Below are 13,524 nucleotides of genomic sequence, written 5' to 3'. Positions count from 1 at the left end.
TGCAGTCAACAGTTTTGGTGTGTAAATCCAAGTCTTCTGTTAGAAGACTTGATTGTACATTTAACACTGGTAGGTCCATAAAAGACTGCTGTTTATGTTGCCGGAATATACAAAGAAAGAAATGATATTGAGAATCACTGAACCACAGCACCATTTATTGAAAATATCTTCAGCACCATGGGGACTGCTATTGCTATTATAGAAAAGCAGAAAACTCCCAGCCCAGTCATGTTCACTTGAGCAATGGAAATATTAAAACCTTATGCTGCTAGACAGAGTGCACACTATTGCTTTCATTTTGTATGATGCTGCCACCAGAAATGTTTCTCACTTGCGTCGGTGTGGAGAGCACACAGTTATAGCAACAGATGGATGCTCAACATAAGACATGGCTGAAGATATAACAGATTCATTTTTTAGTCTTTGATCATCTAAAATATTCTTGCATTTAATAATATTCCATGTATAATAATCGGTGAACGCAATGTAAACAAACAGCTCAATTTGAATTACAGGTATATATTTTAAAAGACATTAAATGTTCCTTCTGGAGGAGACTCTGTGGCAGCCATGCAATGTATTAAAATTATATTTTCATAATAATACATGGAGAAATTGCAAGAATCATTAAGGATAAAATAGTCCTGTGTTGTATATTTTCCTGAAACTGAGGCATCTGATAGATTTTTTGTTAATTTGCAGTGGTATTATGGTAATTATTAACTGTCATATTTCATTTCTTCTTATGAACATCCAGCACCATTTTTAAGGGGCTACAGAACATAACATGTTCTCTGCGGCTGATGGCACTCATCATTGTAATTACTAAATACCGTTAGCTGACTGAAGTTTTGCTGTAAATTCAAATCAGAATGTGAATGTTACTGGAAAACATGCAGTTACATTTGGAGAGTTTATTTGCTAATCGTGCAAATCACTGTCAAAATTATAGGAGTATGACAACCCATGCGAATTTATCTAATTGTTTTGTGCTGCTGTATGGATAAATTGTACAGGGAATAAATTTTGCATTTGTTCGTAGGCACAGAAGAAGCGGAAATCCAATGAATCTGTAGATACAGAGCTCTGTCTTAATGAGGTAAGAATGTGGGTCCTGTACATTTCACAGCACAGGTGTCTCCCCATAATACAAAATGTTCAAAGTCTGGCAAGATTATAATGGGCTTACCTCACATTAAAGTCTTGTTAGCATTGTTATGTTTGGATACCATAATGTATTAAAAAATGATCTTACTCAGAAATCTGGAGCTGGGCTCAAAATGGCCTCCACTGACTTTATATTTTAATAGCTGTGTAGTACATGTTTAGGCAGATCCCATGGCAATTACCATTGCACCTAGCAAGTATAATTAGTTAATAACCTGCAGGAAACACAAGATGATATGGCTTTTAACAAATACACAGACATCATTCTGTGGCTAAAAAAAATGACCAATTTAGAGCATGAGATGGTGTTCACATCAGGATATGTGATGCTCCTACGTCAGGAGACAGATTGACAGCCCCAAGAGACATGAACCTCCCAGTGCTGTTTGAGTAGTCTGCTCAGCCTGACCTCCAAGGCCCGCTTTCAGACGTAAACATTACATCAGTTTCCATGTCTGTCAGTCCATATCCTTTGTACCGAGTCTCTCAGGAAGCTTAATAATTAGTGATGTACATAAATTAATCTTCACAATGTGGAAGCACATAGCCTAGACATTGGAGCAAGACCAGCTGAACAGGCATAAGCCACCAAAAGGATGTGACCATATCTTTCAGGTTCACCTTCACCAGTCCAGATTTGCCCAGTTCTTCTAAACAATGACAGTTCCATAGCCTATTCCTAATTCTCTAAGTTCTATTAAGAATTTCCTGCAGATACTAGAATGAAGCCTGATAACGTGTGAGGGAACCATGCAGTAATGTTAACAGATCTGTTGACATCTTGTGCTGGCTAAAAGACCTTACACAAGAAGGCCCTGGTAACTGTAGCTTACCATAAAAACCACTGGTCCGTCTTATCCCATACTCTGTCTGTGACAGTTTCCAAAAAAACAGATGCCCAGGGCTGCGTATATGAAGGAATGTTGTGATAATTCCCCCAATGCCTCTACTACCTCAAGAGTTTGCATCTCAAGGCCTTCCAGTTAGCCAGTCCTAGCAGGTGATAGCAAAGTGAGGGAATGGCATGGAGATTTATCCGTGAATGCCTCTCTGGCTCTGTAGACAGTCATTCCTGTGGAAAGTGATGCTCATCCTTTGTATCTGCTCTTCTGGGTACTTCGAGCTTGTACCTTGGCCCATTGCCTCTCCAGGACAGGGGGAGGCTTGTCCCCTCCATAGGGTCTGAGCAACTTTGCATGGAGTAGGTTGGACTTAATGACCTTAGAGGTCCCTTCTAGTCTAAATTGTTCTGATTTTGTGATTATACCTGTTTGTTTGGTTTTTTTTTTAAATGAGGATGATAAGCAATGGGAAATACTCCTGTTGCACCCCCTCCTTAAATAGCTCGCTATAATCTGCCAATCTGTACTTGCATATGCATACTGTTTAATTATTGGTAGCAAAGACGATAAGGAATGTAAATAATGCAGCAATTAAGGGAAAAAAGGCATGAGAAAGATAATTTTTCATAAGCTAGAAACCTCTGTCTTTTCTGATCCCATAGATTAGATTTTATCTATTGTTATTCAGAAGTAACTTATCAAAAAAAGTTGTTCTGTTGACTGTGTGAAAGTTGCAGTTTCTCTGCGGGTCCTGGATTTGCTTTATAAAATAAACTGGCATTGATAAACACAGATTGCTAAAAAAATTGCCGTACTTAACAAGGGTAGTTTTACACACGGAACCACTGCTAAAGCAGGGATTTTTTAATACTTTCTTCTTTTTTTTGAATTGTGCTGTACTGATGGTTTTATTCTTTAAACTAACTTTAAAATACTGTCATTTTAACATCTGGTTTTATACCTTTTGTATCTTTCGATCTGTGACAGTGATATATAGGTAAGAGTGGAGGGTGGGACACGAACAAACTACAGATGAATTTTGTGATGTAGATTTAAATATTTTTGCAATGAAAATGTGTAATGGTGACCAAAGAAAGTATTGTGTCTTGCAGAATGCTATTGGGAAAGACAGCACAGCAGGAGTCTCCACCAGTCACATATCTTCGGAGAATTCGCTCGCTCTTCCTAGAAGCTTCTATCTAAGCACACCGCTCACTCTGATGACACTTGCACTCTCACTCTGTTTGTTCCTAAGCTCATCAGTCGTCTTGTAGCTGCATTACAAAAGGACATGTTAAAAAAAAAAAAAAAAAAAAATCTGTTTCCTGTCCTCTGTTGTTTATCTGGAATTCCAGGTCTGGGAGCTAAGCTGAGGCACTCCTGCTAGAACAGTTTCAGTCAGCTGGAATTTTTTTTTTTTTCTCTCTAAAAAAGCTTCTTGTGATATTTAGAGGCTTTGTGAAATACTTGGTGCAGTGCTACATTCCAAACCCAAAAGGCTTTTGGGCATGCAGTGTTTTAAAGAGACAGAGTGTAAATTTGCCTGTAAAGCAACCTGGTTGGATTATTTTAATAATTATTATTTTGATTCTGGCTTTTACCTGAGAAGGAGGATTGCAGTTTTCTTAAGATCCTATTTATCTCATTGAATGGTTTTGGTTTTCAAATTGATGGAACTTCAGACTGTCAAGGATGCCAGGCTTTTGTCTAATGGTGAATGTTCTCCCAGAGAGTGGACTTTATGAAACTTCTTCATTTGATAAATTGCTACTGATGTTAAACTCTTTCAGTGTATTAGCATTTTCTCTTTAAATGTTTATGTACTGTAAGTGATTCTGCGTTCCCTGCTGAGAAGCCATTAATTCGCATACAGGTGTAATGTACGTCTTTCAGTTAAATTCTCATAAAAATAGTGTGGCATAGAACTTTCTAACAGTACATTTATCTTTTAATTATAATCATCTAGCCTTAACAAGGGTGAAGATTCTTTAAATTAACAAGAAGCAGCCATTGTGAAAGCTTGATCAATTTGAGGATAAGCAGTAGAAACAAATTTTGCGACAGGGTTTCAGCTGTACAGTCTATGGTCTTCTATGCTTCCATTGTGATAATATAGTCCCGTTATTATACTGTTCGTTTAATAAAAATTACATACAATTTATTTGTTCTGCTAAAACAGCATTATCTGTTTATACATAGCTGATAATGTCAGCTCAAAAAAGTTACAGGAACTTCATGCCTTACTTCTCTTATCGCAACAGTGTAGAAGGAAAAGAGGTAGTAGGATATAATTTAAACTGTGTTTTATTTCTTAGATTGCTAAAATCAACACAAAAGAATGGTTGATCCAATTACAAGGCAGCGTCATGCACACTCTCCCATGCGACAAGCTTTTCTCACCCTGGTAGTTCCTATTGCAGACCTTGGCATTGCTGACATGATGAACTGTTTGCAAGACCAGTTCCATAAATTGTTTTAACGGTTTCGATGGCAATATTGCCGGTATACGTGATTTGATCGCTTTGGTTTTCATTCAGTGACATTGACAGCCTGTGCTGGCTCATGGTGATTTTCTGTGGTATCTAGAAGGAATTCTTTAAAGCTTTAAATGTCATCAAATAGGCAGCATTTCTCCTAAGGGCTGTCTTTATACCTTACTGTGATGGCTTGTTGACTGTTACAAGCAGTTATGTCTCAATGATCAACAGTAATCAGTTTTTGTTTCTGTGGAAAGTAGAAGATAACTTCACCAAGCAAGGAGTTCATCATGTTGAATTTACAGATTTACATTGAGACTTACACCATTATGCCCAGGCCTGCTCTGAAATGTCCAGATCTGTTATTTGCAACACAACTATGAAGTACAAATTACTGTTTTACAAACTTCAATGAAGTTTGGGAGTGTGCAAAATACACATCTTACTAAGAGATTATTAAACCTATTGATAAGTTCATCTTTTGAGCTTTTTCTTAGCTAATAATAAACGCTTTCATAAATTCTGAAATTTACTTATGTACTCTTCATTATGGTCAAATAATATAGGTTTCAAAGCACTGTGTATGTGATAGAATTCTGGGATACTCTGTGCCACTGAACATAACAAATTAGACAGTATTACTCTTTAATTCTGTACTGATAAGAAACTGCAAATTACTTTCAAAGGCATCAGAGCTGCTTTCAGAGAAGAAATATATAGCACATCATTACCAGCAAAGCCCATGTGGTTCCTGTTGCTCTTCTTGTAGAAGCTAATCAAATTATTGAAAACTAGTGACAACAGAAAAAAGATTACGAGATTCATGATTTAAAAAATAAATCAAATTATTTTATGTCAAAAGGAGTTGATAATATAACCTATTGAAATGCTAATGAACATAGCATTGTAATTCAAAAGTCTGACATTATGCAATTAAAAATATTTTCAAAACAAATTTATAAACATTACAATTATTAAATCCATCTTTGATCCACAAAGCTTTCTTTAAAATATCATTTGTATTCAGCACATTAAACATTTTAAGCAGTATCGGGAATTTTAATAACCTCCCAGTATAGTACATACTTTTTGAAGATTTTTTACATTTGTTTGATTACATTATCTCTATTACATTTAATACCAATTATTAGAGCTTTGACACTGTGTGATCCAGAATAAAAACTATTGATCACTTATACTGTAAACAACAACCTAATTAGGTTCTGATTACAAAAGAAATTGCTGATTCGATGAGAGTTACCTTTGGAAATACAATTATATATGTAGTAGAGGAAGAAATGGCGTTTCATATGGCTAGCCATGTTACCACAAACAAAACAGAGCACTCAAGCTTTTTTCCCTGTGTAAATTAAAAGCATACTGAATTCTTAATTAAAAAAATAAATTGCTTATTAAACAGGCAAGAGAGAAAAAAACCCTAAGAGTCTGACACTTAATGAGATTTTTACAGGCATCACCATGCAAATATTGGAGGATTTTTAGAAGTTGGATGTGGTGTGGATGATGTCAATTTAGCATGGTGACCTTGTCAATGCAGTCATTTGCTACAGTACTGAAGTATGCAAATTGTTTAATTTTTTTCCCCTTTCAGTCACTAAAATGCCATGTGTTGAGTGCTCAATGAACAAGCTTAGGCTGGGCTTTATGTATTCCTTTAATACATTAATTTTATCAATATAAGAATAATATAGGAGCTATCTAAATACAGAATGTACATACAGATGAACTACTGTTTAAATTGTAAATTTAACCAGTTCAGTTGTGTGTGTAAATTAAATCATGGGTTACCGTAAACACGTATAAATCATCTTTTTCATTTAACATAATGGAACAGACATTGTCATTAGTATTATTAGGAGTGTGTATACTCTGCTATGTCAAATAACCTGATTACCGCGCTTATGTTTCTCCTTAAAAGTAGTACACACAAAGAAAAAATTCAGACTGAACTGAAATATATGGCTAAGCTTTGCACTATTTAATATTAATTCTACAAGCTAGTCCAATGAAAGAGGCACTGAAGATGAACCTTTCCGTTATTAGTAGAAATAATAGCAATTGAGGCTTCCCCGGCCCCAGTGCAGGCAGTGACAGCCACCAGCGGCAGCAGATCTCCAGGAGTGTCTGTGCAGTGACTGGGTCAGTAACGAGGAGCGCAGCCTCGTTTCATTGACTCACGGCTGCTTCAAGAGTGCAGGGAGGTACCGAGCACGGAGCAGGAGCCGTCCATCTGTCTTCACTGGGGCACTGGCTGCTTTCCACTGAACAGCTTCATTCCCACTGTGTCGTTAGGAAGAATTAGGAGGAACAGGAATTCTTAATCATTTCAAAGCATTGCATAGATAGACTCTGTCTGGAGACCTATTCCCAGCCTTTTCTTTTAAGGGAATTATGTCCCTCTAAGACCCAACCTTTTGAACACGAGGCTGTTCACAATTTGAGGGATGTTGCAGTTTGAGTCAGTAGACTGAGAACATGAAAATACACACCTTTGCTAAGCCTGTGCAATTAGTCTGGAGATGAAGAAAACAGAGGAGGAATCACCTTGAAATCTCAACCTAATTTTAATTTGTGAGTGTTGGCTTAATCACGACGATATTTGCATGGAGGGGAGATGGTGAGAAACCACTGAAGGAGAAGAGCAAAACTCAGAACAGCTCCCTGAAGGGACATACATTTTGTGTATGTCAAGTGACAGGAGTATCTCATAGTTAGCGCTGGGACTCACTGAAATAAAAGAGCTGGATTCTGCTAGGAACAGCAGCTCCTTCAGAGCAAGCAGTAAAAGATGGAAGGACGAGAATTTATTTGTACAGCAATTATAACTTTCTTTTATCAAATGCAATTGTCTGTCTTCAACACCAAGGTGGATCTACCTCACTGAAAAATACATGTTCGCTGACAGGACTTCTGCATTAAAACTATTCTGGGCTAAAGAGGCCTCCAAGGTTGTTTTATGCCCATAAGGTTAGTCAGATTCTACCTGATGTCCCTGACATCAAATAGAAATATATTTGCTTCTGATGAACTTGGCAGAGAAATTAATCCAGTGACTTGTTAAATATTTCTCATCTTTAAATATTTGCTTTTTCTTACCAGCTCAGTTCCCCCTAGGACATTTCAATTATTGGCTATTTCAGCTTCTCCTTTAACTCCGGAAGGTCATTTTCTCCATACTCTACAGTAATCCACTTTATAGATTTGCCTCAGTGTAGGGTTTTTTTTTTTAATTACAGCCTTCACTTCTGAGAAAAAAAATGTGATCAGGAATATGTCTCTACTGAACGACCAACACCTTTAAAGGGGGAGGAAATTGCAAGTTCCTATTTTATCTGTTTAGCGCTGGTTTGACTAGAACAAGCTAAAACATGATGTTGTTATTCCCCAGATGGAATTTAAAATTTGGTACTGAATAAGGATGAAAAAGTTTTAAACTCTCACAATCTTTTAGAAATATTTAAATACTTCTAATGTATTTTCCAGTTGGAATTTCAGTCAAAGAGATAAAGTCTCACTAAGTAGTATTTTTTTCAAGAGTAAGAAGTTTCATTGGGAAATTTTGATGGGTCCATTTTTAAGGTAAAATCAGGGAGGATGGTGAATTCCCATTTTTAACTCAATATCATCTTGACTTTCATACACCCTTGTTCCATGTTCTCTTCATCTGAGTATGTTTGCCTTCAGGGGACGGTTATGCTTAATAGATACATATTAGATATGGTCACCTCAATAATCAGAAGCCAAGTCCTGCAATTCCTACTTAGATGCTCCATCTCTTTTATCACTCATGAAAGCCAGAGCAACAAATCCAAGATGCGGCCTAAAGATTGTCTGAAGTTTAAAAGAGCACAACCAATTTATCAGTAGCATTTCTTATCAACACAGATTGTGGTATTATAAATTGGTACCATCTAGACTACTCACTAAAGTTCTCTGAGCACATTTAACCAGAGCAGCTGCAGTTTCTGCTGTTTTACCTTTGCCAGGTGCCAATAGCTGAACTTTGCCGTGCATACGCTTAGAGCTGAGTGCTGCCTAGATTACAGCAGCCAACCTGATCCCTCTTCAGCAAGGGTTCCCTTTAGCCCATTTTCCCCTGCTTTTAGTGATTCCAACACAGTTTAATTCTTTTGCACTACTTTTTAATCTGTCAAAAGGAGAATTTCCTAGAATCTAGGAGAAAATGTGTCATAAATTTAAGGGCAATTTTCTTCAAATTCCTCCTGCCAAAATACCACAATAATTGACCTCTTACGGACTTCTACCTTCCAAAGCATTGAATGCCCCCTGCCCAGCACCTTCAGTCCTTATGAAACCGAGCAGGAGTTTTGGGGATTCAGCTTCCAGTAAATGAGGCCATGTTTGTTTTCAGGCTTCTTCAAGCCACTCATTCTGTGAATTGATGTTATGGATAAACATAAGTAATTAGAGATGGTGGCATTATGCTGCTCCCCATTTTGGCCAGCTCATGCCTAACAGTTTTGCAGCGTTGGTACCAATGATGCAAAGTTCCTCATGGCTCCTTCAGCTGGGGTTGCTTTCAACAGTAGGAGATGACATTCTAAGTCCTGCTGTTGTAAGTGCAAAAATGTTATGCCTTTTATTGTTTTATTCTTGTCTGAAATATAGCCCTCGTCCCACCCTTTTCTGAGTTCATTCTTCTGATCTACTTGGAAGTGCCAAAGAGCTCAAAATGGTTGACTGATGCCACCCAGTTCTTGGTATCAGTCTCAGTAACCCAAGTCCATCTCAGATCATTAATCTCAGTCCGTATTTACTGACCAGTTGCATAAAAGCAGTACCACAGTGGGCACTAACAGGCAGCAGAATTCTTCTGGCTGACCACAGATGCCCTTAACACGCGGTATGTTGGCACTAGCTGGTCTGTATTGTACCTAGCCTTTGTGTCTACTGCATCACCCGGGCCTGTCTAGCCCATGCGAAGTTCGCTCAGACCAAACTAATAAACCTTTTCAGAGCTACAAGCTGACAAGTAGATCATGCCAGGCTTGCTAGCTCCAGCTCTTCAGCTGGTCTGCAAAGAATAAGAAGTTGATTTTGACCACTGCACTTGTCCTTAGGTGGAAGCTTAAAAGGTACAAAAGCTAAACCCCATAGATTTACTGAATCACAGGGAGATGTAAACTCCTTCAAGCACAGAAGCCAGCAAATCTGCTGAAACTCTGGAGTAATTTTCAAATTAAAATTAAAGCATCATGGTCCTCTCCTGATAATGTTTATGGAATAGGATATATATGACAGAAGAGAGCTTTTGTCAAGAACAGGAGAAAGCCTGAAAATGCAAAAATTACTGTTTAGGGAATCACCATTTATTCTAGCAGGAAATACTGCAGAGAGCACACTGCTGGGAAATAGAGATGTGTGTCCCGATAGGTAGAAGACAGATAAATCTTTTTTTTTTTTTTATTTGACTTCATGAATTGGCCTGCGGAAACTGTTCCCCTTTTTGGGAGGTGAAGCAGTTCTCTTACGAGTATGCTAACCAAAAATGCAGCTGATGGGAACACAGCTGATTATCAGTAATGACATCCTCTGCATGCTTTGAGGTGGGGCAAAGGCTTTAACCCTTAAGTGAAAGTTAATTCAGGAAGAGTGTTGGTAAGGATTGTTAGCGGTGGAACAAAGCCCCACAGTGGATTGCATCTGGCAGTCGGGAGTGCGCAACCCGGACTGAGCTGAGTCACACACTGCTTGGAAAGAAAAGTAAGTGGAGGTAAAAACTGAAAGCAAAAATATGGTCTTGAATTTTACATTATGTCCTCCCTGGGAGGGTCACAGTAGAAGTGAGGCATAAACCCAACCTCTACCTCTTCCCAGTACCCTCCGTTGTTTCTGCATAAGAAAAAAAAAAAAAAATTCCAAAAGGCAGGTAGTAGAAGAAATTGCTTCAAAGCACTGCAACACGTGGGAAACTTAACTGGTGGCAATTACCAATGTCCGTGTTCTCCCCTCCCCCAAAATTATTGCTCCTGAGTTTGCTTAACAGGGTTTGTAGGAAGGTTTGTGTAGCATTACGTAGTGCTGAAATGATTAGCTGTGATGAGTACCGCTCATGCTGGGAAGGTGTATGTGTCTTTCACCTGAGGGTATGTCTGAATGTGCACTTTTTGATTAAAGTGCAAGTTGAGAAGAGCTGCAGCAAAGAGGAAATAGCAGGGGAAGGCTCAGGTAAAAGTAATTTTTGTTACATCGCAATGGTAAAGGGACTAATTGAGGGTGGGCAGACAGGGTGCAGATAGAGGTAACTGGTAGCATTTGGACCCAGGAAGACTGGCATTCACTGTGAACTGAGGATATCCAATGTTAGTATTTCCCTGCTTTTTTTTTGCTTTTTTTTTTCCTCTTTTTCCAAAACTTTCTGTCTAGAACACGCTTCCATTTTCTGGAGGAAATTCTTACACAAATGGTTACCTTCTTGTGTAAATTCTATGCTGTCTTATGGATTTCTGTACATCTCACTGCAGGTTATTATGTGTCAGGTCTTCAGTCGTAATGGCTGGTAATTTGTTGTAAAAAAAAAAAATCACTGTTCACTTGTTCCTGTTGACTTAGACATTGCTCTGAGGACATTGCTCATTGCTCTTTGGACTGTCCACACTTTGGAGGTCAGTTCATGATGTTTGGCGTTTTCTGTTAGCATAATCCTCCTGCATTAGTATTGTACATATCCAGAAAACAATCCCTCTCAATAAAACATTATTCTCTTTTTTTATTAAAAAGCATGTTTTTGTGAGAAAGATTTCCTGGTTGTTTGTTCTGTTTTGATTTACACAAAAGAAAGGAAGCTTGACTGGCAAAAAAAAAAAAAAAAAAGGAAAACAAGCTTATTAAAGGTTGATCTCATTGTTCCCTGTTGTTTTACAGTCCACGATGATCTAAGAAAATAAGAAATAAAGCTTTTCCCTTTAAATATCCATGCATTTGCTTGCTCCCTAGTCTTTTTGTGTTAGTGAATGTGGCCTGCAAAATTACAATGAGCAGGGAATATCAGATGGAAATGATGGAAAGACGGGTACAAGAGCGGCCAGCTGGCCCTATTCATACTTGTTCACTCTCTGGCACGCAAACACGCCTCCACACCCATCCCACCCCTTCATCCTGCCAGGCCAGAAAGAGAGGGCTCGCTCCTATTTTCACACAATGGGAGCAAAAATGCTGCAAAGGCTTCGAAGACAAAAGGGTCTGTGGGGTGGGGGGGATATTTTAGGAAATGCAGAGTGTGCTGGAAGGGGAACGGGAAGGTGGACAAACAAGCGTTCATGATGCACTTGCTCGTGTTGATGACTAGAAACCAGGAAAATTATTTCAGGATTTAGTCATATTCAAACTGAGACTTAACAAATGAATATATTATGGGCAAAGAGCAATCACACCCACCCGTGAAAAAACTGCTGCACAGCAAAGGGCAGGCCAGAGCCTCCTGCCATTTTAAGGCCAGACAGTTTCAACTGCTGTTGTCTCAGAGAGGGAAAGCAAGGTTTGGGGGCAGGATGCAAGAAGGAAAGATGGGAGTAGTAGAAATGCATGTAATCCAAGAGGAAAGGGCTGCTCTTTTAGGGCTGAAAATATTTTCCCAACTAACACAGCAGCAGGTCACCATCCCACATGTTCACCATCAGGTTTTGGCAGCTCCAGAAGGGGCTGGAGTTGCATGGGGTGATGCAAGCAGGAGATGTTTAGCTGTCCTGGCATCCTTTGCTGCTCAGATGATCTGTGTTTTTGGAGGGGAAGGCAGCAGAATCTGTATGGGAGTATCCAACAGCTCAGCTTGGGTTCCTGGACCACCTATTGAGGTTGCTTGGATTTAGGAGTCACTCTGCTGCTATCACGGTCCTGAACATAAAGTGCTGCAGGTACTTCAGCTCCTGCAGTGCCATCTCCAAGTGTTTAACCATTTCAAAGGCACAGAGTTCGGGAATGTGATGCACAAAAGCAATCAAAATATTTGACAGTACGAGTTAGCATTAGGCTTTCCCTCTGCCTGCTTTCCCTCTTTCTCTCTGCTGCCACAGCACCAGCGCTGTGGAAGAGGAGAGTAGGGAGGGAGGGACAGCAGCGAAGCCTCCGTTCAGAGGGACAGCTCCATGACAAACTCGCTGAGCAGCAGCCTCTCCGGGGACAGAGGAAACCAAGCTGTGTTCGACACCACTAAGCAGCCAGCTATATGTGACCAGATGGGTTCTTTTGTGTGCGTCATCTGTGGGTTTAATTTTTAGGTTTTGTTTTGTTGATTTTTTTTTTTTATTTTAATTGCTATTATTCACACACAGGATCCCTTTGACAATTTCCCTCTGGGTTGAGAGATAATGGCAACAGGGCTACTTCTACTGGACAAAGGCCAATTGGGTAAATTAGTACCAGGGTTCTGCCTAGAAGGTGCACAAACATAAGCCGTTGTGCCCCATTGCCCTTCTTCTGCATGTATATATTATGCCATTAGTAAAGAATGATGCCTCATAGCATCAATCTCTTGTCATGCCAGAAAGGACCAGTGTTCTCGTGAGGAAATTGTATTCTCTCTCCACTGTCCTGGATGCTACGTGTTAAACAAACAACGCCCATCGCACCAGGCAATTTGTTTGACTTTTGGTAGGAATATTAGTAAGGGCTAGTGATGCCCAGATAAGTAGGGTTATCTACTTTAGATGACGTTTATAGAATCATTTCAGTTAAATGGGTTGAGTTATGCAGAGACATTTTAAATGACACCCTGGTAAGCAGATGAAGAAAGCAGTTTGACATCTTCAAAGCAGGCACATGTTGGACACGTTAGAGGGGGCAAACTGGCCAGCTTCCCGCTAGGAGTTTTCTTAGAGGTGCAGTTCCAGCATGCCATTAAATCAGTAGAGGGTCTCAGCTGCCTAGGACATGGATTTTGAAAGGTGGTCTTAACCCTTTTCCAAGCAAGCTCCTACAGCTCTCCAAACCACTCTGCCCAAGCAATCGGCCAGCCCTGACACTTGCACAGCTCCTGCGTTGGCAACAAAAACTGTCTG

General features: G+C 39.3%; 1 protein-coding gene across 1 annotated transcript in view; it reads left to right on the top strand.

Moving 5' to 3' along the window:
* The window catches only part of GFRA1 (GDNF family receptor alpha 1), a 147,033-nt gene extending 142,863 nt beyond the window's left edge, over positions 1-4,170 (top strand). Inside the window, exons 8-9 of the mRNA XM_075155135.1 lie at positions 1,043-1,099; positions 3,122-4,170. Of these exons, the coding sequence (XP_075011236.1) occupies positions 1,043-1,099; positions 3,122-3,283 (219 nt within the window). The 3' untranslated portion in view covers positions 3,284-4,170. The remainder of the gene's footprint in view (positions 1-1,042; positions 1,100-3,121) is intronic.
* The last annotated feature ends 9,354 nt before the right edge of the window (positions 4,171-13,524 follow it).

Source organism: Calonectris borealis, chromosome 7, assembly GCF_964195595.1.
Source record: "Calonectris borealis chromosome 7, bCalBor7.hap1.2, whole genome shotgun sequence".
NCBI classification, from domain to species: domain Eukaryota; kingdom Metazoa; phylum Chordata; class Aves; order Procellariiformes; family Procellariidae; genus Calonectris; species Calonectris borealis.
The sequence above is the reverse complement of the archived record's forward strand: the minus strand, read 5'-3'. Positions and strand labels throughout refer to the sequence as shown.